Below are 26,888 nucleotides of genomic sequence, written 5' to 3' on the forward strand. Positions count from 1 at the left end.
ATTTCCCGCTTATTTACTCCAAAAACCGAAATACATTAACCGAAATATAATCCTACTCCAATAATCAAAACCGGTCCATTTCTCCATTATAACCGACTCCTCCTAAATACTCTACAAACCGAATCGTATTTGTTGCTTCAGATTGAAACAGACATTTCCGCACTTGAACTCGGTTCAAGAGTCTGTGACAATCTGTGTAGTGCTAAGAGCGGTTTTAGTCTCTAAACGGACTATCACCAAAGTGTTGTGTGTGTTGTAAGAGGTCACCCTTTCTGAAACCGGAAACACCCCGGTCCTCCAAGGGCGTCCCCGATCCTAACAAGTGGTATTAGAGCGAGGTTCTTAACACTCAAGCAACCGAATACCATCATGTCTTTCATCAACGAGCCCCCCATGTTCTGCATCGAAGAATATGTTGATTGGAAGATACGGATGGAAGTGCATTTGGCCTCACAAGACGATGACATGTGGTATGTTATTACCGATGGCCCGATAAAGATTGATAAGCCAAGATACAAATGGACGACGGAAGATAAGAAGATGAATAACTTGGATAATGTTGCCAAAAACATTTTGTTCAAGTCGTTGAACGAAAACATGTTTAGTAAGATCAAGTTGTGCTCTTCTACTAAAGAAATTTGGGAGAAGTTGATCCAACTGTGTGAGGGCAGCGACCAAATAAAGGAGAACCGGAAAGAGCAGAAGGCTCTAATAGCTACTGAAAGAAAGAGAACATGGGACGATAGCGATTCGGACGACTCATCATCCAGCGACGGCGATGATAAAGTTGATGCATGCTTCATGGCTGAGAAAGAATCTGAGGTATTCGACTTTTCTTCTGAAGAATTTACTAAAGAAGACTTAGTTATTGCACTCAACGACATGGTCGATGAGTTCAAAAAATTGTCTGTTTTAATACCGACCCAAACAAAATATGAAACCGGAAAGTCAAGTGGTACCGCTGGTGAGCCAAGCGGAACCGAGACTTACGAACCGGTTGGACTATCCTTAGAGAATGAGAAGCTCAAGGAGACAGTCCAATCGTTAACCGAAGAAAATGAGAGAATTAAATATGTCACGGCTTCTTGGAAGAGATCTAGTGAAGCGGTAAGCCAGATGTCTAATTACCAAAGACATCCCAAATGTAAATTTGATATTGGTTATAACAAATCCGCCACTCACAAGCATTTCAACGGGATGAAACTCACAAAAGACAATCTTCCTTTCATAAGATTTGTCAAGAGTTCATCAACCGAAAATGAGGAAGAATGTGATCTAAAACCGGAAAAAAAAATAAAATATGTAAGTCCAACTGACTCGGAAAAATGGCTTCATCCTGAGAGAATGAAAGCCAACCGGCCAGTAGGTAAACAAACCGATACACACCCACATAAAATTAAATTAAAAGTCACCACAAAATAAGGCACTCTTAAGACATAGAGATGTCAAGCCAAGCACCGGAAAAATAATTAGAACCATAGCTGGGAAAGTTATCCGACTTATTAAAGTCTGGATTCCCATGGGACTAATAAGCCACGGACCCAAAGAAAAATGGGGACCAGATTCTTTATTTTCTATAAATGCAGGTAAATCAAGACAGAAGCTTGGAAGAGACATCATGGCATCCGGACAGCCGGCTGCTGACGAACACATCACATGAAGGGAACAAGAATGAAGTGGCTAACATCCTCACAAAGCCACTTCTCGAGTCTAAGTTTTCTTCCCTTAGAAATATTTTAGGATTGTTAGATTACAAAATTTGAAGAAAATTTGTAAAAAAAAAAAAAAAAAAAAAAAAAACTCTCCTTAAACCAAACCGTTTTTCCAAAAACCGGCCAAACAAATATAAGCTCTTCAAAACCGGCCAAACAAATATAAGCTCTTTAAAACCGACCAAACAAATATAAGATTTTTAAAAACCGGCCACACATTACAAGTTTTGAATATTTATTCTAAATAATCAAAAAGGGAGAAATTGATAAGAAAAATTAAGTAAGTTAATTTTCAAACCGGCCACACATTACGAGTTTTGAATATTTATTCTAAATAATCAAAAAGGGAGAAATTGATAGAAAATAATTGTTATAACTTATGAAAAGTTTAATGAATAGATAAAACTAAGTTCAAATATATATGTTAAACTGCTAAGTTATATCAAGTATATATTAATTGGTTTAAATATAACAAGAAGTTGTTGTAGCGTAGTGGTAAAAACACATCTACCTGTCACACAGGTGACCAGGGATCAAATCTCACTGGCTGCAAATAATATTTAAAGTTTTGCTATTTCAGGGAAACTGAGCATTCGGTTGGAAATATATATATATATATATATATCGTTCGGTTTGAAGTAAAAGGCTCTGGTCAAACCGGTTCGGTAAGTAAAGTTCGGTCAACCGACACTTAATGCAGCCGCTCGGTCATAAATGAGTTCTGGTTTAATAAATGATCTGGTTGATTAAATGCAGCCGCTCTTGTAATAAATGTTCCGGTTATTAAATGAGTCGCTCAGTCATAAATATGTTCCGGTCATAAATGTTCCGGTTGATTAAATGCTGTCAAGCTCCGGTTATTAAATGAGTAATCCAAATCCAGAAGCAATCTCAAGGCAGCAGGTAGCTGTCAGGCATGCTTGTCCAAATCCAGAAGCAACCTCCAGGCAGCAGGTAGCTGTCATGCATGCTTGTCTAAGATCACAAGCAAACAGGCGGCCGATTAAGCGCATGTCTGCCATGTGTCCAACATGCAAACCGGCTAAGCGCATATCTGCCATGTGTCCAAATTGATCTGTCCAAGAGGGAAGGCGTGCAAGCCTCTTGATCATTACCGGTTTCCAGCGGCCAATCTCCTGGAGAGAGAAAATATGACCGTTGTCATATTTTTCATATAAATAGAAGGCAAGGAAGAAGTAATCCAAGTATCGGAATATCGGAATAAAAGCATCAAATTGTCCAAAAAAAACGTTTCTGAAAGTTATTAAGAGAGAGAAAGAAATCTATTGTTTCATTTACCGAAAGTTGTATTGTGTTGTGTTATTGTATTACATCATAGTGAGTGGTGTAACCGACGAGTAGCGATTAAGGCTCATTCGGCATTGTGTGAGTGTTGTAACATTCAAGTTAGTGGAGATCCTTCTCATAATCTGAGAAGAAGGGGTGACGTAGGAGGGTTTGCTCCGAACATCCATAAAAATTTTGTCTCGTGTCTTTTATTTATTTCCCGCTTATTTACTCCAAAAACCGAAATACATTAACCGAAATATAATCCTACTCCAATAATCAAAACCGGTCAATTTCTCCATTATAACCGACTCCTCCTAAATACTCTACAAACCGAATCGTATTTGTTGCTTCAGATTGAAACAGACATTTCCGCACTTGAACTCGGTTCAAGAGTCTGTGACAATCTGTGTAGTGTTAAGAGCGGTTTTAGTCTCTAACCGGACTATCACCAAAGTGTTGTGTGTGTTGTAAGAGGTCACCCTTTCTGAAACCGGAAACACCCCGGTCTTCCAAGGGCGTCCCCGATCCTAACAGAGCGGTTAAACACAGAAAGACAAAGACTCGCTGACTTTGCAAAGGCTCACAAGAAGAAAAAGGCGGCCCCTTCCTCTTCGGTTCCGGCAAAACGGAAAAGGAAAATATCAAAGAAGGCTCAAGTAGCCGGGATGCTGGAAAGGATCACTGAAATGATTATTGAAAATCAACCGGACCCGGCTACTCACACCGAAGATGAGGATGAAGAGCATCTGCAGCCGCGTTCTACAAGACAGTGAGTCTCCAATGCGGTTCCAATCAGCACGGTTGGTCAACCGCAAGTTGAAGGTTCATCCTCAAGACCGGATCAACCGGTTAAGGAAAAACCAACCAAGAATATGATGGACGGCTTCATGTTTTCCGAATCAGAATAGGGGATTTTCTTTTTTACTTTATGTTTCTTTCGGTCTATTTCGGTTATTTTTATATATATATAAAGCTATTTTTGAAACCGGCCTATACTTGCATTTCTACATAGTTTTGATAATTTTAATTAAAATAATCAAAAAGGGAGAAATTGATAAGATAAATTGATAAAAGATTAGATTTTTCCAAAATTCTTCTCAAAATTTTTCCAAATTTTTCGAAAAATTCTCCCAAGTCAGTTTCAAAAATCCGGTTAAATAAAGAACCGACATACGTTTGCAATCTTACATGATTTTGATAATTTTAAATAAAATAATCAAAAAGGGAGAAATTGTTAGATAAAATTAGACCGGTTCACAGAACTTAACACATAAACCTTTCATGCAGGAACAAGGAACCGGACCGGTCAAACAAATGAACCGGTTAAGAAGATTAACCGGTCAAGTTACTAAACCGACCAGGAACATTCGAAACATGACCGCACAAAGAAAGGATCGGCCAAAGCTAAAAACCGGAAACACCAGACAGCCGATCAGCTAGAAGGCAAAGGAATAATCGGAAGCTGTGCGGTTAAACCAATTACACCGGAAGCCATCCGGTGAAAAGCCAAATGACCGACCAGCACAAGAAGTTACTTTGGGTATCTGTTAAGAATGATACCAAAGGAACAGACTGAACATTTCCATATCCATACAAGTCTGAGGAAAGTCTGTAGGCTGCAGAAGACAGTCCTACAGGATCTTTCCACTTTCAGGATAAATCAGAGGCAATCTTCCAAGTACAGACAACTGTCTAACCAACAGTTACCACATTGAGTAAAAGACAAACCTAGCAGGTTTGTCTTACACACCGGAAGAACAGACTGCAAAGTCTGTAGAGTTGACCGCCAGGTCTGAAAAGATGACCGCATGTCTGAATCACTGAACCTCTGCTCAGCCAATCAAAATCAAGGAAGTGAAATATGACCGTTGGCATATTTCACCTATAAAAGGAGCAGCTGAAGAGGAGTAAAGGTGGGACACAATACGGGACAAGTGAGATATATGAGACACAAGAGATTTCAAGAAAGACACAGTAAGCAAGTAACAAGAGTGTGTTCTCTCTCTAGAGAAGTTTAAGAGCTAAGTTGAAGTGTGTACTTACAATTTCGGTGTAAATTGTACGAGTGTTATCGAGCAGAAAATAAGTCTCGATTGGATTGTATTTGTATTCCTTAGTGAATATCCTTCTCGCGGTTTCGAGAGGAAGGGGTGACGTAGGAGTTTTATCTCCGAACATCCATAAAAACCTGTCTTGTTATTTACTTTCCGTCTGATTTACTTTATAACCGACCTGCACTAACCTATCTACACTGATTTAACCGACTCTACACCACCTAAACCGAATCACCAAGTTACAAAAACCGACCCATCAATTTCCAAACCTGTCCTACTCAAAACCGGTTCTGCCTATCTTGTGAGTGTGCTGCTTCAACCTGAAACAAACCTCTTCCGCGCTTGAACCTAGTTCAAGGGTTTGTGACAGTTTGTGTAGTATTGAAACCCCGGTGTTAATCTCTAACCGGATTAATCACCACCCTTTGAGTGAGACGCGCTAACCGGCCCAACCCCGGTCCTCCAGCGGCGACCTAGATCCTAACAAATATATACGTAGTTAGATGTTGAGGTCTAACTCCATTAGACGCGGTAGTCTAATGGGTAACGTAGTTAGACGATGGCGTCTAACTCCTCTAGACAATTCTGAAAGGATGCGTAGTTAGACATTGCAGTCTAACTCCATTAGACGTGTCAGTCTAATGGAACACGCTATTAGACATTGACGTTTAACTCCCTTAGACTAGAAAGTCTAATGGAGCACGTTTAATGCCTCACTTCAGCAGCCGTTTGAAGTTAGCATACGTCTACCCACGATAAACTAATTGTTTGCTACTCTGCTCCACTCACTCATATGCAGTCTGATAAGCCAGCTAATTGCATCCAATGAGCGAAAGCCATGTATGCAAATGTCCTTCCAACGGTTTGTCCAGTACAAGACAATATCAGAGAGGATATTATGCGCACTACTAGTTCGGTACGACCATGATCCATTTGCTTAGAGTCTGTTGTACTCTTGTCCTTTGGGCGACCTTCCAATGGACGCTTGCCATGTGTCCATGAAGAAGATTCGATCGTTGGTGTCCTTCTACTACAAATAGATGCCCAAGGACAACGGCTGAATCACTGGTTACTTTGCTCTTCTCATTGTCTTACTGAATCATTCTTGCCTTACTGGTTTTACATCTTCCAAGTTCAAGAGAGAAAGAATAAAAAACTGTCTAACTGAGATAATATTGTTCTTAATATTGTAAGTTGAACAGAGGTTGTTCTATTCAACAGAGTGTTAGATAGATCAGTTAACTGTATTTGATTCAAAGATTTTAGTGAAATCCTTCTGGTTGCGGAAGAAGGGGTGACATAGGAGGGTTTGCTCCGAACATCCATAAATAACTCTCTATGTTTTTTATTTTATGTCTTTCATCTTTCATTGGTTCAAAGCTTCAAATCCGACGAACACTTCCGCACTTGAAATTGTTTCAAGAGTTTGAAGGATTTATGAAGAATATAAACAAATTTTAACTTTTAACAGAGTTAAAATCGAATCGTTTGTTATAAGTTGTTATCAATAGCCAGACCCTAGTCTCTATTGTTAGCACCGATCCTATCAAAACCCTAAATCAAAATTGAAGTCATGAAAGGGATAGTTGTTATCCGTCAGTCGTTAGAGGAGAGTCGTCGTTAGTCAAAGTCAAGTGAGGGAGAGCGTCATCGATAGATCGAAATCGCGCAAGTCTGGATGTAGTGTAGGTGGATATTGTAATGGAAGTCGCGCTAAAAGTTGTAGTGTAGGAAGTCAATTGGAGGAAGAGATTTTATATATATTATTAAAATTCACGTAAAATTAAATTTTACATAAAATTAATAAAAACAGTTAATATTTCACCGTTTCTTATTTTACTCTCTAAAAATCGTTTAGAGAAAGTCAAAAGATAAAAACGGTGAATATTTTACTGTTTCTCTCTAAAAATCGTTTAGTGAAAGTCAAAAGTCATTTTGTGTTAGGTGCCTATAATTGTCCTTAGCTTAGTGGCTTCTTTGCATCAGAGGGTGCCTCATTTTCTTTTCCATCATTTAGATTTGAGTTGGTATTATATTTTTTTAGGTACGACATCTTGTTTTGTCGGATCGGATTTTTCGTTCCAGATTATTATAATTCGAATAATACTCCCAACTTTTAGTGGATCGTTTGCTATTGATATTCGTCAATTGTCTTGATGATGATGATTTTTCAAGTCTATGTACATATTTGTAAATGGTCATTTGTAGATGGTCAGTTATGAAATGAGATGACATTTTTCGGCGTTGTTTATCAACCCACGAACAATGACAAATTTGACTGTCGTTCATAATTTTTTGTAGAGATTCTTCTGACATCTCTTACGATTTATTTGATTTATTTGTTCGCTTTACTCTACTTATTCTCTCATCATTATTATGGAAGTCAAGCATTCTAACTCTAAAAACATTTCAAGATTGTTAGATCTTCTATCTTAAAATTTTAATATTTAAAATTTTGTATTATTTAATATCTAAATTTTTATTTAGTTGTTTTTTATTTTTTAAAAAATTATTTTATATTATTTGTAAATTAATATTTTATATATAACTCTTTATTTGAATTGACGAGAATTAACTTTTTATATAAAAAAAAAAAAAAAAAAAAAAAAAAAAATGTCACATTTAAAACAATTCAATTAAGTAAATTAGAAAAGAGACCAACTTTACTTTCAAGAAAAATCATAAATTTCTAAAGTTTCGACCATTATGTAAAACAATTCAGATTCGAAACCTATAGTAAAATCGATAGTGTTTGTACCATATATAGAGAGATAAAATACCACTATGAGTTTTGACTCACTTTTCTCATTTTAATTTTTTTTATTTATTTATCAAATATATGGAAAAAAAAGAAGTTATATCAATAATTGAACTTCCACGTACTCATTAAATATGACACAAACTGTTCAACCTACTCATTAAATTCAAATAAGAATTTATTTATTTAATAGAATAATAAGAACAATGGATATTTTATTCTATCATGAAAACTTTACTTTGTGACGACATCATTATAGAACTTTAGATTTATTTAATTAATTATCTCAAATCCAACATCAAATAATTCAAAAAAAAAAAAAAAGAGTTCAAACCCTTACTTGAGTTTTTAGTATAGGCTATATCTAATAATTGAAACTTTTATTCTTAGTTAGAAAGTTTCATTGCAAATGTGCATAAACCTCACCTAACTTTTACAATTATATGTTATTTGGGATTAAATTAGAAATTAAATCCTTAACTAAATTTAAATTATACTTGAATATATATATATATATATATTTCTTTAAACTATAATTTTTTTAAATATAAAATATAGTGGAGATTGTCTTAATGTAGGAATGAAATTATTTATAGATTGTACTAAATTTATAATCAGCACAAAGGAAAATTTATCACCTATGTTTCTACATACTTTAAAACTAATAATAGCATTGTATTTTTATCCTAGTTGGGTACTTGGGTTAATATGGGATAAGTGCAACAAGATGTTATATAAGGGATATTAAATCATTTATTTATTTTTTAAAAGAAAATCATTTTCATTAAACCTTCTTGTCTCTCAAGTATGATACATTAAGGTGGAATTTTTTTTTTTTTTAAGAACTAACATAAACCGAATCCCCGTTTTAACTCAAAGTACTTTCAGATTAAATGACTCCCCACTTTAATTCAAAGTATTTTCAGGTGAAATTAAACTCGTGACTTTTTAGTCATTCTTACCGATCTGAGATGACTACCTTCATGGGTTACATTAGTACATAAATAATTTCAAATAATTCAAAAGTAACATAAAATATTTTTTACATAAAGAAAATAAACCAAAAAATATATTTATTAAACAATATTTAACTATTAAATCATTCAATTTATCATCTAAAATAATATACAAAATTTAACTTTTAAATTCAAAAATTTATTATAATAATTTTTTATTTATTTTGGTAAGAATATGTAATAAAAATGTGTTTGTAATGGATATACACTTTTTTTTGTTAAACATTTTTGTTAGATACTTACCTGTTTTGGACTTTGTTAGATAATATTGTTCTTAATATTGTAAGTTGAACAGAGGTTGTTCTGTTCAACAGAGTATTAGCTAGATCAGTAAACTGTATTTGATTCAAAGAGTTTAGTGAAATCCTTCCGGTTGTGGAAGAAGGGGTGACATAGGAGGGTTTGCTCCGAACATCCATAAACAACTCTCTATGTTCTTTACTTTCTGTCTTTCATCTATCATTGGTTCAAAGTTTCAAATCCGACGAACATTTCTGCACTTGAAATCGTTTCAAGAGTTTGAAGGATTTATGAAGAATATAAACATATTTTAACTTCTAACAGAGTTAAAATCGAATCGTTTGTTATAAGTTGTTATCAATAGCCAAACCCTAATCTTTATTGTTAGCACCGATCCTATCAAAACCCTAAATCAAAATCGAAGTCATGAAAGGGATAGTTGTTGTTCGTCAGTCGTTAGAGGAGAGTCGTTGTCGATCAAAGTCAAGAGAGGGAGAGCGTCATCGATAGATTGAAATCACGCAAGTCTGGATGTAGTGTAGGATATTGTAATGGAAGTTGCGCGAAAAGTTATAGTGTAGGAAGTCAATTGGAGGAAGAGCTTTTATATATATTATTCAAATTCACGTAAAATTAAATTTTACATGAAATTATTAAAAACAATTAATATTTCACCGTTTCTTATTTTACTCTCTAAAAATCGTTTAGAGAAACTCAAAAGATAAAAACTGTTAATATTTCACTGTTTCTCTCTAAAAATTGTTTAGTGAAAGTCAAAGTCATTTTGTTTTAGTCGCCTCTAATTGTCCATAGCTTAGTGGCTTTTTTGCATCAGAGGGTGCCTCATTTTTTTTTTCATTATTCAGATTTGAGTTGATGTTATATTTTTTTTGATACGACATCTTGATTAGTTGGATCGGATTTTTCGTTCCAGATTATTATAATTCGAATAATACTTCCAACTTTTAGTGGATCGTTTGCTATTGATATTCGTCAATTGTCTTGATGATGATGATTTTTCGAGTCTATGTACATCTTCTTCTCAGCAGCAAAGGAGATGAAGTTGTCAGATCTTAAGTTGTTTCTCTTTTATTCAATAAAGAGTTTTTTTAAGTTGATTTTTTATTTGGAGGTCCTCTTACAGGTATTCTCTCTTAATTTGTACAAGTTTATTATTATTTTGACCATATTTGTAGATGGTCAGTTATGACATGAGATAACATTTTCGGCGCTGTTTATCAACCCACGGATAATGACAAATTTGACTGTCGCTCATAATCTTTTGTAGAGATTCTTCTGACATCGTACGATTTATTTGATTTATTTGTTTATCTTACTCTACTTATTCTCTTATCATTGATTCATTATTATGGAACTCAACCGTTCTAACTCTAAAAATATTTTAAGATGGTTAGATTTTCTCACTTAGAATTTTAATATTTCAAATTTTTGTATTATTTAATATCTAAATTTTTATTTAGTTGTTTTTTATTTTTTTAAAAATTATTTTATATTATTTGTAAATTCATATTTTATATATAACTCTTTATTTGAATGGATGAGAATTAACTTTTATAAAAAAAATAATAATAATAATACTAAAGTTTCGACCATTATGTAAAACAATTCAGATTCGAAACCTATAGTATAGTGTTTGTACCATATATAGAGAGATAAAATACCACTATGAGTTTCGACTCACTTTTCTCATTTTAATTTTTTTTATTTATTTATCAAATATATGGAAAAAAAAGAAGTTATATCAATAATTGAACTTCCACGTACTCATTAAATATGACACAAACTGTTCAACCTACTCATTAAATTCGGATAAGAATTTATTTATTTAATAGAATAATAAGAACAATGGATATTTTATTCTATCATGAAAACTTTACTTTGTGACGACATCATTATAGAACTTTAGATTTATTTAATTAATTATCTCAAATCCAACATCAAATAATTCAAAAAAAAAAGTTCAAACCCTTACTTGAGTTTTTAGTATTACTTAGTTCGGATTGTTAGCATCTTCATCATCAACCTATATCTAATAATTGAAACCTTTATTCTTAGTTAGAAAGTTTCATTGCAAATGTGCATAAACCTCACCTAACTTTTACAATCATATGTTATCGGGGATTTTGTTAGAAATTAAATCCTTAACTAAATTTAAATTATACTTGAATATATATATATTTCTTTAAACTATAATTTTTTTAAAGATAAATATAGTGAAAATTTTGTTAATGTAGGAATGAATTTATTTATGGATTGTACTAAATTTATAATAAGCACAAAGGAAAATTTATTACCTATGTATCTAAATACTTTTAAAATAATAATAGTATTGTCTTTATACAAGGGATATTAAATAATTTATTTATTTTTTTAAAAGAAAATCATTTTCATTAAACCTTCTTGTTTCACAAGTATGATACATTAAGGTGGATTTTTTGATTTTTTTTTTAATATTTCTTTTAAGAGAATTAGTCTCATCACTGAGCTACATTGATGGGTTACATTAATGTATACATAAATCCACTTTTCTAGCCTAGTAGTAACATAAGGTGAATATCTCAGTCTCTTTGGGAGGTATTGAGTTCGAACTCGTAGGCGCAATGGTTAAGTCTATTTACGACTATGTGCTTAACCCCATTTTAGTCACATTTTTATCACATCTTCTTGTCTAGCAGCAACAAGAGGTGAATATCTCCAACCTCCGTGAGGTCCTAGATTCAAGCCTGTTAGGTGGCAAGTCCTGCGTCTGATGGTTAAGTTCGTTTGCGGGTTATGTGCTTAATTCACGGGAATTAATTACACTTCAAAAGAGACGTTCTAAAAAAAATGCAGAAATAATTCCAAATAATCCAAAAAAAACATAAAGTATATTTTACATAAAGAAAATAAATCAAAAAATATATTTAGTAAACCAAATTTAACTAATTTAATTTATCATCTAAAATAATATACAAAATTTAACTTTTAAATTCAAATTTTTATTATAATAATTTTTTTATTTATTTTGGTAAGAATATGTAATAAAAATGTGTTTGTAATGGATATACACTTTTTTTGGTTAAACATTTTTGTTAGATACCTACCTGCTTTGGACTTTGGTGCCTAATTTAGCTGTCATTTTCTTTCCTATGTTTCTCCATGTTCCAGGCGCTCTATCCATTTATATAAACTGAAAATGGCAGCATAGAAATTCTCAAAACCCTAACTTCTCTCTTTCGTGATCTCTCAACTCAACGATCATATGGAGAACTATCAGTATTCATATCCAGATTCCGTCAATTCATCGCCGCGTTCGCGTGACGTAGACGAGAACGCATCATGGGATGAACCTCCTTCGTCAAACAACTACAAGGTTAAGTTCTTATGTAGCTATGGCGGAAAGATTCATCCTCGTCCTCACGATAACCAGCTTACTTACGTCAGCGGCGACACTAAGATCTTGGGCGTCGAACGAAACATCAGATTCGCCACACTTCTAGCTAAGTTATCTTCTTTATGCGATTATGAAGTCTGTTTTAAGTATCAATTGCCTGAAGAAGATCTAGATGCTTTGATATCTGTAACGAATGATGAGGATTTGGAGCATATGATGGCGGAGTACGATCGACTTCATCGTGCTTCTGTAAAGCCGGCGAGGATGAGGCTTTTCCTCTTTCCGGTGAATCCGTCTGTACAAGGGGGATTTGGTACTGGAGAGACTAAATCTGAGCGTCAGTGGTTTGTAGATGCACTTAATTCAGTTCAGATCCAGTCTCCGACTGATGAATCTTCTCCGCAATCTGCGGCAGCAAGTAATCCAGACTTTCTGTTTGGTTTGGATAAAGGAGGACAACTTCCTCCATCCTCAGCTGCGGCTAAACTGCAAGATCCGCCGCCGGCGCCAGTAGTTCCGGAAGTGTCACCGAGAGAAACTCTTGCTACCGTTGAGAGACATGTTATCAGTGAGCCAGTCGTTTCGCCGGCTGAGATCCAGCGGCAGATGGAAGATTTGCAGCGGTTACAGCTCGCTAGCCAAGAAAAACCTATTTACCAGAGAAAAAGCGATGAATCAAACCCTTGGAATTATGGTTATGGAGGAGAGTATTCCCAGAAACCTCCAGATCAGCTTCCTCCGACTCAAACACCGGTACCTGTATCACTCCCCGCAACATACTGGCCGGAAAGACATATGAGCACAGCCACTTATCAAACCGCACCTCACCCCACAGTAACCGAACAACAACAACAACAACCGATGTACCTGATTCAAACACCGGCAGGCATCTTCCATTCTCCGGCGATGCGACCTGCAACCAGCCAGGTTAGTCAACCTTACTATGGTATGCAGAGGACGGTTCAAGATCTTTACAGGGATCAAACTGGATACAGTGCTGTTCAGCCACCATCATCAATTCAACTGCCAAAGGTGGGTGGTGGGGGTATGAGTTCGTATCCTGAAGCTTTCCAGATGGTAAGGCCACAACTGACAAATGAGCCTCCGAGTTATCCTCCGGCCATGTATGATGGAGCTGGACGGCAGGTGTATTACACAACGTCAGCTGGCCCAATGGGGACGCCATATCAGGCAATGTCAATGCAAACAATGCCACCAAACACAGAGGTAAACAAGATAGTTAGTAAGACTTCTGATCCTTACTCTGTTTGATTATAACACTTCGATTTCTTATAATAATATGGTAATTACATGATTTTGGTATGAGGGTCACCAATAATAGTAATAATAATAATCTCAAATCCTCTGAATTTGCCAATTATTTACCATATGTAAGCAATTAGCCTCCTTTATGTATCATAACAATCATATATGCTTTGATAATTACTGCTATTTAATGACTTCCACATGTATAATTACTTGTTTTCAGTCCTTATTTATTAAGAAAGTGGTTCAATTTCAGTTTCTTCATACCTAATGATTTGCCTGTCATATGTAGTCTATAGAGTTTCAGGAAAGAGCTATGTGTAGTTTATGTAAATCAACAAAGAAAGCATGAAAATGGTGGTTTGTTTATTTGTTGACTTAGTTTAATTAATTGTAGTTAACATACCCATATTAATTGAGTCAATATGAATTAAAAAGCAGCAGTTACATAATTAGAAGATCTGATCTTCTAGCTGTTGCTGTATTCACCACCATTTGTACTAACATTCCTTCTCATGCCGGCATACCACCCCCACATCCCCCACCGCAACCTCCACCACCCCCACATCCCCCACCGCAACCTCCACCGCCCCCACATCCACCACTGCCTATTGGTGTTCCTTCTTTCTTACCAATAATGGCCATGCATTCCCTTCCACGATCACCACTTCCAGTTATTGTTGCTCCACCACCACACCCCCCTCCACAACCACCACCACCTCCACAACCACCGCCACATCCCCCACCGCAACCTCCCCCACATCCACTGCCGCCAATTGGTGCTCCTTCTTTCTTACCAATAATGGCCATGCATTCCTCTCCACGATCACCACTGCCAGTTATTGTTGCTCCACCACCACACCCCCCTCCACAACCACTGCCACATCCCCCACCGCAACCTCCCCCACATCCACTGCCGCCAATTGGTGCTCCTTTCTTTCCAATAATGGGCATGTATTCTCCTCCACCACCACCGCCAGTTATTGTTGCTCCACCACCACACCCCCCTCCACAACCACCGCCACATCCCCCACCGCAACCTCCCCCACATCCACTGCCGCCAATTGTTGCTCCTTTCTTTCCAATAATGGGCATGTATTCTCCACCACCACCACCGCCAGTTATTGTTGCTCCACCACCACCACCTCCACAACCGCCGCCAACTGCAACTCTATCCCACCCTCCATAACCTCTCATGGCTTCTACACCGCATGAACGAGCAATTGACATCCTCTCCATATCTTTTATTCCCAAAGAATAACCTCTGCAGTTCTCAATTGTTGACAAGACTAGAGACATTGCAGACAACACCAACCATTCTTGTTCAACCTATATTCAATCTCGAAACATAATTAGAATGAAACCCTTGTCAAATAAAACAAGTATTATCCATTATTTTTATTATCACCTTTAAAGCACCAGAATTGAAGTCAATCATAGCCATTGCTTTTCCATAAGGATTCTCTTCAGAGAATTCAATCACTGTGATGCAATTCACATCATCCTTCTCCTTTCCAGTGTTCCTTACTTCATATTCCAGCCTTCTCCCATGAAAAATCCCCACCTGCTCCAATCAACTCGACAATTAAAGCTATTGTATATAACTAGAGATTAACTATTCTCAAAAAACTCACTTTCTTGTCCCCAATTAGGAGAAATGTGAGTTCATTATCACCATAACCGTTTATAAGAGGCTGCAGCAACAATTTGGAACCCATCAGAGACCATTCCTCATTGACAACCTCTGTTGCCGGTTGTTCTGTCTTATCTCTGTTTAGCCAGACAACAATCACAAACACCATAAAAATGATGATAATTAATCTAATTTTAACACTACTATTACCTCTTTTGGATATTGATGATTTTATTGCCCATCCCATCCACTACACCCGTTGAATCCTTCGTTTCCTCGACATGAAAAACAAACGGTGCTTTAACTGGAGGGGTTAAAGAAATCGCCACTCTGATGCTAACTGGCGAAGACAATAGACTGTTTGAAGTAGAAGACTTCAACTCTAAACACGTTTCCATAAAGAGCTCCAGTTCATCTAGCGAAATCGAACCAACTCCCAGGCTTTCGGTTGAACTAGTGGGGTTTTTAGCAACGATCTCGATTATCAACTCTCCGTTTGGTTCGCATGTGAATGCCGTGACTTTCTTCCCTTTACATCCCGATGGTAACGTTCTTCTTGAATTGAAAAACATGTCATTCTGTTTCTTACTAATGGATACACAGAAATGGTCTTCCTTTCCAATTGGCAGGTTCTTGATCTCAACAATCTCCAGTATAACCTCCACTTTCTCTTTCTGTTGGAGTTGGATAGTGTTCTCAAACTTAATAGATGGAAAAACAAGTGTCTTCTTTTCATTTAAGCTCAAATTAGAAGCAAAATTCTCAGTTAACTGAGAAGGTGGACTTCCCCTATACATAGCCCCAGCTCTCCAATACCTTTTACCAAATGTTTGTTCCCATTCCTGGGTGGTTTCGACAAAACCCGTGTCCAATTTTTGTCCCTTCGACCTATCAGAGTCAGTGTCATCGTGTCCCAACACGTTCCCTATAATCGCCATCATGTCATTGCGGTATGAAATGGGATTGAGCTGGTGGGCATGCCATATTAGGTCGATATCGTAAGTGGGGACTCGGAATTTCATCGTGCTATTTAATTTGTCTGTCTTGATTAAGTGCAAAAATGCCTTGTACCTTTCAACCGAGGCTTCCAGATAGTGATCATCGTTCATGCATGGTCTTGATACTTGGTAATAGAAGGGAGATTGTCTATTGACAGCTGAAATCAAGTCATAGTTTGTTGTTCCTATTTGTAAAGCTTCCATGATCTGATCATCTTTCAGATGAAGCTCAAATGGTTCATTTGGATATGCTGTTCTCCAGATGTCTTTTGTTTGTTCAGATGCAAGAAATGAAGATGTGACGTTACGATTATCGAGAATCCTCCCGTATTCCTTCCTACAATCGGCTGCGTAACGTACCTGAGAAATTCCGACAACAATAGTTAGTTGTGACCAGTATAATACCTCGGGGATTAAGCATAAACAAACAGATTTTGTTGGTATTTTTTAGTTGATTTTGATTGATTAATTGTTTTACTTACAAAATATGAATTATTTGATATATATTGCAAGATTTTAAAAAAAGTATCAAATTAACTTAATGTCTTATATTTTTTTTTATCTGATTAGAATCTTCATAAATAGAATATAATCATCATACATAGTAAAGTTTATTCAAATTTATTAAAAATAATCCAAATCCCAATGTCTAAAGAATCTCACCGGGTTGAGCCTATGGCAGTGCCAGATCCATTCACAGTCAAGAGGAACAGCCAATGAGAATTTTCCAATCTCTTCTTCATCCACAAATTTGGCTAACAATGGAAGCCAGAATTTCTTATACCTGCATCAAATTAATCAAGTGATTAAACAAGCTCAAAGTTAATTAAATGAACAAATTATTATATTATTTACTACAATAACTAATTTTATTTTGTCAAAAATCAAACATAAGAAAAGTTATATACAACTTAAAGAATCACTTTTTTAATCTACTTTTTAAACTAATTTTTATTTATTTAATTTAATTGTATCTTTCATACTAAAATAAAACACAATTACTTTAACTTTTGATTTTGATTATTTTAAAAAAATAATTGTGATAGTAAATGTAACAAAATACTAGTTTTCAAATAATTTTAATATACTAGTATTGAACCGATGTGCACCTATATATGGCACGGTCTAAGTCCGGACCAGCATAGAGGTGACGGTTCTTATCGACTTCGGCGAGGAACCGCAGTTGCATTTTGGCTGAGGCCACAAGGTCTTGGCTCATGACTATCTTTTGTGCTTGGGCCCATTCCAATTCTTGCTTCATCTCCATTTCTGCCAAAATGATCAATAAAACAAGATAAAAGAGAGAAATAAAATGAGAGATTTGTGAATTCTATTTACCTTTAGCAGTAGGGTTACTGATGTTGGTAGTTTTGGTGCTGAGTTCTTCCTTAAGGTCCCTTCTTGTTGCTTTATATATACAAGAATTGGCCACTTTTGATTTTTTTTTTTTTAATATATTAATATTAGCTGTAACAGTTATCATGTTATAACTTTTACCTTTTTTGTTTCATTTTACTTTTTATCTTTTTCTCTCATTTTTTTTTTTCCTTTTTTGATTTTTTTGTTTGTTTGTACAATTGTAAGTTACAGTAATAGTACTCATCCAAGGACAGTACGTGATAAATAGTACTATATTTTATTCCAGGACGTACATGATGAATGGTACTATGACAAATAATGTGGAGGATGGATGGGTGAATAAAAAACCCACTATTTTAATGCAACGGTTTGAAAGGTTATTAAAATTTTAGCTGTTTTTATTCTAAAACTTAAATATCAATAATTTTATTCATAAAAATACCTAAATTACCATCAATTTAATATTTTATATTAATAAAAATTCATTTTAATATATATATATATAATACTTTTTACATTTTATTTTTTTTAATATAAATTAATTCTAAAATTTTATTTTTTTATTAATTACTTTAAATACAAAAATAAAACATAATATAAATCCAACCATAATATACCATATTATAAATTTTAAATAATTTAAATAAATAAACTTCTTTAGAAGAGAATTTCACAATGGAAATGAGTGTTACTTGGCTGAAGGTGGCTACCTGATCTAGCTAGCATGCGTTTAGTATAATTAATTATACTAGCATGGATCGAATAAATAAGAATATATATAAAATATTATTTATCTATAAATATTTTAAATAAAATTAATATTATTAAAATCAAATTATTTTAAAATTAGTTTTATTTTGTAAAAATTAAGTTTAATCTTTATCTTAATATTAATATATATTTTATACACTCGGCACTCACTTAACCCTCAATTGATCCTCATATTGTGACTCACACTTTTTTCATATGTATTTTTTTATCCTATCGGCAAACCACCTAGTGATCTTAATCTTGTGACTCACATTTTTTCATATGCCTCTGTCACTCGACAAACCACTCACCAATCTTAGTCAACCTCTCTTTTACTCTCACTTCAACAAAATAATAATCAATCTCAATTGATCACATATCTCTTATCCAACGTCAAACCAACCACTAACCACCACCCGACATTCATCTCGTGACCTTACACTTTCAAATTTTCATCATACCAACCACTAATTTCGACCTCACACATTCAAATGCTCGTCAAACCAATCTTAGTCAACCTCTCTTTTACTCTCACATCAACAAATCAACAACCAATCCCAATTGATCACAATCCTCTTATCCAACATCAAACAAATCACTAACCATCACCCAACATTCATCTTGTGACCTCACACTTTCAAATGCTCGTCATACCAACCACTAATTATGACCTCACACTCGACAAACCACCCACCACCTGACCTCCATCTCGTGACCTCATACTTTCAAATTCTCACCAAACCAACCACTAATTCCGACCTCACACTCGACAAACCATCCACCACTGACTTTTCATCTCGTGAAATCACACTTTCAAATGCTCATTATACCAACCACTAATTTCGACCTCAGAATTGGTAAATCACATAGTGACCATAATATTGTGACTCACACTTTTTCATATGCCTTTATCCCTCGACAAACCACTCACAAATCTTAGTCAACCTCTCTTTTACTCTCACTTAATAAATCAATGATCAATCTCAATTGATCACATACCTCTTATCCAACGTCAAACCAACCACTAACCACTACCCGAAATTCATCTTGTGACCTTACACATTCAAATGCTTGTCATACCAACCACTAATTCCGACCTCACACATTCAAATGCTCGTCAAACCAATCTTAGTTAACCTCTCTTTTACGCCCACTTCAATAAATCAATAATCAATCCCAATTGATCACATACCTCTTATCCAATGTCAAACAAACCACTAACCATCACCCGACATTCATCTCGTGACCTCACACTTTTAAATGCTCGTCATACCAACCACTAATTCTGACCTTACACTCGACAAACCACCCACCACTCGACCTCCATCTCGTGACCTCACACTTTTAAATGCTCGTCAAACCAACCACTAATTCCGACCTCACACTCGAAAAACCACCCACCACCCGACCTCCATCTCGTGACCTCACACTTTCAAATTCTCGTTATACCAACCACTAATTCCGACCTTACACTCGACAAACAACCCACCACCCGACCTCACACTTTCACATGCTCGTTATTCAAACCAACCACTAATTTCAACCTCACACTTTATGAATCGCCAAAATATAAATTTGCATGTTTTGATATTCGAACCCTAGTCTTAAGCATGAAATGTGAACACTTAAACTGCTAGACCGCTTATAATGGTTGAAATAATTTTATTATTTTGTGTTTGTATATATATTTTGTATTTAATATTTATTACCACTTAGTTAATTTTTATATTAACATAAAAATTATTTATACTTTTATATATATATATATATATATGAGAAATGATAAACTCAACGAAATATTAGCAAAAGTAAGGCCACGAATTCTACGTGGCCTTGCCACATGGGTAGGAGAGAGGGAAAAAATTAAAAAAATATAAATAGTATTAAAAAAACGTTTTAGTGCCGAGTTCCCCCTCTTTCTTCTTTTCATTTTTCATTTCTGACAATCGTTCTCTTTCTTCTCTAGAGATTTGGCTCTCCGGCATCCGCGATTTCTTCTCTTTTCTTCATCGTCGTCCGATTGAAAATGGTAAGTTTTGAAGCTCTCCTCCGTGTATCTTCACTTCATTTAGGGTAGGTCCATGTTCATACTACTCTTCTTTTTAGGCTGGTGTTGGTCTAGGTACATCGCTCAACAAGACTCCAAGATCTCTAAGGACTCCAATGTAAATAAGAAATCTTATCTTTTTAGAAACGAATTTATTTAATACAGATGATTTTGAACTCCATGCAAATACTTTTATGCCTAAAAATGTATGCAATTCGTGGTTTAGGGTTTAACATAGAAATGTTTTTGATATCCATATATTGTGTCCCTAAAAGTTTAATTGGCTGCATATTGTGTCCCGAAAGTATGATTTTGGGACAAAAAACCATCATATTGTGTCCTGAAACCACCCATTTCAGGACGAGAAACAATCATTTAAAAAAAAGAAATGATGGTTTCGCGACCCAAAATGGGTGGTTTCAGGACCCAAAAGGGTGGTTTCGGGACCCCATAATGTGGTTTCAGGACACAATATGATGGTTTCTTGTCCTGAAATCGTGATTTCGGGACATTTATTTGTTTATCTACTTCATGGTTTTTAAATGCTTATTTTTTGTTTTTGTAGAGCAAATAAACGTAAAAAGAATGCGACCCAAGAAACTAAAGTAGCCCCCCACAACTTATTTTTAACGAGGACCTCGTCTTTTGGCCTTTTCAATCTTCTTCAACTGTTGTCTAATGAATAAAAAGAGGTTGTGAAGTCAATAGGCTTTGGCTCTCTTCTATCACTATCGTTTTTAAAATGCCCCGACGCAATCTTTCGTTATCTCATAAAACATTTTGAACCCAGTAAATGTGCATTCATCCTAAAGAGTGGCGAGGAAGTAAAAATCGAAGAAGATGATATTAAAATCGTATTGGGTCTCCCTAGAGGGGAGATAAACATTGTAGAATACAAGCATAACGAGACCAATGACAAGTGGAAGGCCTTTAGGACTCGATGAGGTAACCTTGTTGATGGTGCTCCTATAGTGACCGGTATGCCAATGAAAATCATGGAGAATAAAGTAGCTGACAACAATTTCAAAATAGACTTCGTATTATTTATTGTCAGTTGCTTTCTCTAGTGTGATCAACTAGGTCAACTAACCAGGTATATCTCAAAACTTACATATATGTAAGGTATATGCATTGATTATTTTTTTTAGAACGCTGGGTTCCGCTGCTCCTAAGGAGTGCGACTAATCCCCGCGGGTTAAGCACATAGCCCGCAAACACACTTAACCATTTAACCAGGTGCAAAACTTGCCGCCTGACGGGCTCGAACCTAGGACCTCATGGAGGCTTGGGGAATATATGCATTGTTAATAATCCTCAAATCTGTTTTTTTCACTTGTAGGTTTAGAATTCTGAAATCTATTTCAGATGTTGATAATATCAAAAAGTTTAATTAGTGCAAATTTGTACTTGAAGGATTAGTTCAATCATGTGAAAAAGGAAGGCACATGAAAATCGACATTTTAAGGACCACAAACGTTCCTTATTGTAAATTATCACTAATTTATTTCTGTGGTTGTAAATGTAAATGGTTTTAACATATGTATGTTTTTAGCTGTGCTACGTGTATAGAGTGAGCAACCCGGAACTATGAGTTGATGAACATCGATTTCCTATACTGTCATGTTGGAATGACAAGAAGTTGAAGTTTATGTTGGATATAGAGTGGGCAAATGGAGGATTCGGACGTGGAAGCAATATTGGACGCATTCCACTATCACCTCTTCAAAACGAGGAGATAGATGGGGATGAGGGGGAGTACGAAGAGACATATAGGGATGGGGGGGGCGAACGAGGAGGCATATAGGGATTGGGGGGCGAACAAGGAGGCATATAGGGATGGGGGCGAACGAGGAGGTAAATAGGGATGGGGAGAACGAGGATACATATGGGGTTACTTGAGCCTTAGAAGGAAATGCCTAAGAAGGAAGCATCTAAGAAGGAAACACCTAAGAATGCAGCACCTCTGAACACAACAGCACCTCGAAACACAACAGCACCTCGGAACGCACCACGTTCGAATTTTACAAAGAATTTGTATTGCATTTCTCAATGTATATATAGTGATGATAAAGCCACCAAAAATTTGGCATATTTAAGTGTCGGTTGGGATACCTCGCCATTGTATGACAACGTTATCCACATCTTATACACATTCATGGACAATGATAAATATTTTAAGGATGTCATGAACAAGTACTTCAAAGATCGAATACCCACGGTAGAAAATGAAGATGTAAATATAAATGAAAAAACACCCGAAGTGGGGGTACACGAACCCGAAGTGGGGGTACCAAAAGGGGGAGTACTCGAAATGGAAAATTGTTTACAAATGGTGGTTAGTATTGTAAAAAGACCAGAATTGGTGGCTAAAGAAAAAGTCAGAAAAAATCCCCTATTGAATGCGAAAATTCTGGCACGCTTTCAATCTCCATATATGATGAAGAATAAGCAAAAAAATCAACCTTACTTTGACTCTGCCCAAGTAGATTATCGAGATGAAATCATTTTGGGATTCATTTTGCAAATGAAGATGGTGAGAGTACGAGGTAATTAATGATGTTTATATTTTTTAGTTAGTTTAATGGTGTTTTCGGGTCCTAAAAGGGTGGTTTCGGGACCTAAAAGGGTGGTTTTGGGACCTAAAATGGTGGTTTAAGGACCCAAAAGGGTTGTTTTGGGACCCAAAAGGGTGGTTTCGGGACCTGAAAGGGTGGTTTCAGGACTTGAATTGGGTGTTAATCATCCTTAAATGGTGGTTTTTATTTGTTTTTCTTCATTATGTGGTTTTAGGAAGGAACTGTTGTATGAAACCGAGCATACCAAGATCAACATAGGGCATTTTCAATCAATGAAAAATGGATGTCATGTTGAAAGTGATATTATTGATGTGTGGGCACACGTTACGTGTAATAATAGTAAACAATGTTCCTAGGGGAAAATTGTTTTTTCGACAATGGTTTCTGTAAGTCACTATATATCTTTCATTGTTGTTTAAACCAATAGTCTAATTGTGATGTTGATTTCACTTGTAGGGCTTTTATAGAGATTCAGAAACTTTTAATGAACAAGTTATTGAAGAAATGAGACTATTCCTAATAACACCCGAATAAATAAAAAATACTAATCTTGTAAGTCCAATATTTTAATATCATCTGAATCTTGCTCATATATATCATCTGAATCTTGGTCATATTTATGTAGATATTTTTCCCAATTTTATACGAAGTCACTATTATGTTGTTTGGATCAATATGCAAAATAGAGTAATCGAAATCATCGACAAACTCCCACTGCCCAAAAAAATGACATGGGAAGATAAATATGTCAACACTCGGAAACTGGTAATGTTGAAGTGTTTGTATGAACGTGTTTGTATGTTAAAGTGTTTTCAAATATCTGTTTATTAACTTCATTGATAAAACAGATAGAAACCTTCGTGGAGTTCTTCAAAACCATCGACCTGAAAATCGCAACCAAAATTGCTAAATTCTCATTCAAAGTTTTGGAATTAGCTTGGCAAGACAATTCAAATACCACGGATTGGGCAATATACTGTATGAGACATATTCAAACTTATTTGGGCGATGGAAGGTGGGATTGTGTTATAACCAAAACAAATGTAAGTTACATATTTCACATTTTGATTGTTTTATAATTCTTTAATAACTACTGAATTATCATTTTTTTAGACATGGGGAATGCTTGAAGCTTTACGAGTAAAATTATGTGCGTTCATTGTTAGGTTAACTTTAAACAAAATTTTGAACAATATCTTTAAGAGATATTTAGAAATTATAAAAAAAAAGATTGTCCTAAAACGTATAGGTTGTATTTATATAAGTAGTACGTTGTGGTACATTGTGGTTATAATTATAGTCGATTATCTAGTCCTCAATTATATTCGATTTTATAGTCTTCAATTATATTCGATTTTTTAGTCTTCAATTCTTTTCGATTTTGTGACAAAATGTTAAAAAAATCACCCTTTCGGGATGAGAAACCACGATTTCGAGACAAGAAACCATCATTTCTTACCCCAAAACTATAATTTGGGGACAAGAAGCCATCATTTCTTGTTCCGAAACCATAATTTCGGGACAAGAAACCACACTTTCGGGACGAGAAACCATGATTTCAGGATAAGAAATCATTATTTCTTGTCCCGAAATCATGATTTCGGGACAAGAAACCACACTTTTGGATCTTGAAAGCACCATTTCAGGATAAGAAACCATCATTTCTTGTCCCGAAACTATGATTTCGAGACAAGAAACCACACTTCGGGTCCCGAAATCACCCTTTTGGGACAAGAAACCATCAATTCTTTTCTCGAAACCATAATTTATGGACAAGAAACCATCATTTCTTGTCCCGAAAACATGATTTTGGGACAACAAACCATCATTTCTTGTCCCGAAACCATCATTTCAGGTCTTGAAACCACCCTTTTAGGACCTGAAACCATCATTTCGGGACAAGAAACCATCATTTCGGGACGATAAACCATCATTTCGGGTCCCAAAACCACCCTTTTGGGACGATAAACCACCCTTTCGGGGCACATTCATTATGACAAACTTAAAAATATTCCAAATTACAACATGATCATATAAGTACTATCTTTGTTGAATGTTATCCCCAGACGCATTATCTTCGACATATATTTGAGAGGACAAAAGTGATGTGAAGGATAATTGAGTCGAAAGTGGATCATTCTATTATTATTGTTGTTGTGTTGAATCCAACACTATAGATGTTGTGGCTGTATTTCCCTTTTTTTTATCTCGACGACTTCTTGGGGATTTTCTCAATTAAAGATTGTTTCCTCTTTGTTGGTGGTCGTCCTCGACTTCTAACTTTATTAGAAGAGTGTATCAAAATGGATGTAGCGGGAGATGAAGATGGAGATGCTTCTGTGCTTTTGTCTTTAGATGCTTATGTGCTTCCATGATTAAGTGACATAAACTGTTGCATCAAGCCTTTTATTCTGTTCATCTAAAAAGAACAATTGTCTTCAGATTTTACTCCAACTTGTTAAACCTCTTGCATCAATCGAGTTAGACTATTATGCCGTTTTTTTTCACAAACATATTTGAATCATAAATGTTGGTGATATTTTGATACCCACGCTTAATATCTTTACGCCATCAGTCCATTATATAATACATTGGTACCTCATTCACCCTCATTTTTTTCAACACATCTATGATATGCCTACACAAAATACCTCTGAACTCAAACAATCGACATTGACATTTAACATTGCAGTCCATTTCGGTATAATGCACTTTGTAAGGAACATCTCTTACATGTTCTCCATTAACCCCCAAAATGATTTTCTCAACTCTAAATATACAAGTTGTCCCTTCCTCTTCAATGAAAGAGATGTCGCACAACATCAACCCTCTAACTTCTTTTTGAACCAATCTAAATATATCTAGAGTGTAAAAGTTTTGGTATTGCCTTTCAAAGGCAAATCCACTGACAATTGGTATCAAAGAATTAAACGATTGAAAATCCAATTTCTTTTCTCTCTCGATACTTCTCAACATAGCCCTATCATATTGCTCGACGAATTGTTTGAGGGATATTTTGGACTGCACGTAATAATCAAAGAAGGCGTTCATACTTTCACTCCATTGAGATGTTGACATCCCGACTCAAAATTGTCTTTTCACATAAATAGGTATCCATTTAGATCTTTCCAAAAATAAAGATTTCAACCAGACATTATCTTCCCGTTGATAATCTTCTATTAGTCTAATTCAATCCTCTTCGCATTGTTGAATATTTATAGAGTTGTAAACTATGTTTTTTAGCTTCTTCTTTATTAGATGGTATTCAATATGGCTTCCAAGTTTTATAGAAAGTTTCTTCATTATATGCCACAAACAAAATCGATGGTGAGTTTTAGGAAATACATTCTCAATTGCAATCGCCATGGATCGACATTGGTATGTGATTATGGCATTTGGAGGTTGATCATCCATACATTCCAATCAAGTTCTAAACAACCAAGTGAAAGAATTTGAATCTTCACTTGACAATAAGCCACATCCAAGTAAATGGATTGACCATGATGATTAACCCCGACAAACAGAGCGAACGACATGTCATAGCGATTTGTCAAATAGGTTGTATCGAAAAAGATAACATCGTGAAATTCTTCAAAGGCTACACCTACCATCTTCCCAAAACACGTTTTTAATTCGGGGTTCCTCATCCAAATCAATAAGGTAGAAGAATTTTGAGTTCTTGGTTTGCATTTTTAAAAAATAATTAGTGAGTGCTTCAGCATCCCCACTTCCTAACCTCAACCTTTCGTGCTTCTGAAATGTAATTTCTACATGTTCTCTAATCGAAAGACATGT

General features: G+C 35.4%; 2 protein-coding genes across 2 annotated transcripts; one reads left to right on the forward strand and one right to left on the reverse strand.

Annotated features, from left to right (window-relative positions):
• The first annotated feature begins 12,232 nt into the window (after window positions 1-12,232).
• On the forward strand, window positions 12,233-13,978 carry LOC124931321 (soluble scavenger receptor cysteine-rich domain-containing protein SSC5D-like). The gene has a single exon (XM_047471756.1). The coding sequence runs from the start codon at window positions 12,333-12,335 to the stop codon at window positions 13,734-13,736; it is 1,404 nt and encodes a 467-aa protein (XP_047327712.1). The 5' UTR covers window positions 12,233-12,332; the 3' UTR covers window positions 13,737-13,978.
• A 265-nt stretch (window positions 13,979-14,243) lies between these two features.
• LOC124930241 (glycine-rich domain-containing protein 1-like) lies at window positions 14,244-17,716 on the reverse strand. The gene is made up of 7 exons (XM_047470599.1): window positions 17,700-17,716; window positions 17,471-17,630; window positions 17,025-17,145; window positions 15,574-16,721; window positions 15,365-15,500; window positions 15,139-15,294; window positions 14,244-15,059 (listed from the first exon to the last, which is right to left on the reverse strand). The coding sequence occupies exons 2-7, from the start codon at window positions 17,626-17,628 to the stop codon at window positions 14,244-14,246; spliced, it is 2,535 nt and encodes an 844-aa protein (XP_047326555.1). The 5' UTR covers window positions 17,629-17,630; window positions 17,700-17,716.
• Window positions 17,717-26,888: the final 9,172 nt, after the last annotated feature.

The sequence above is a fragment of the Impatiens glandulifera genome, chromosome 3, assembly GCF_907164915.1.
Source record: "Impatiens glandulifera chromosome 3, dImpGla2.1, whole genome shotgun sequence".
In the NCBI taxonomy this organism is placed as follows: Eukaryota; Viridiplantae; Streptophyta; class Magnoliopsida; order Ericales; family Balsaminaceae; genus Impatiens; species Impatiens glandulifera.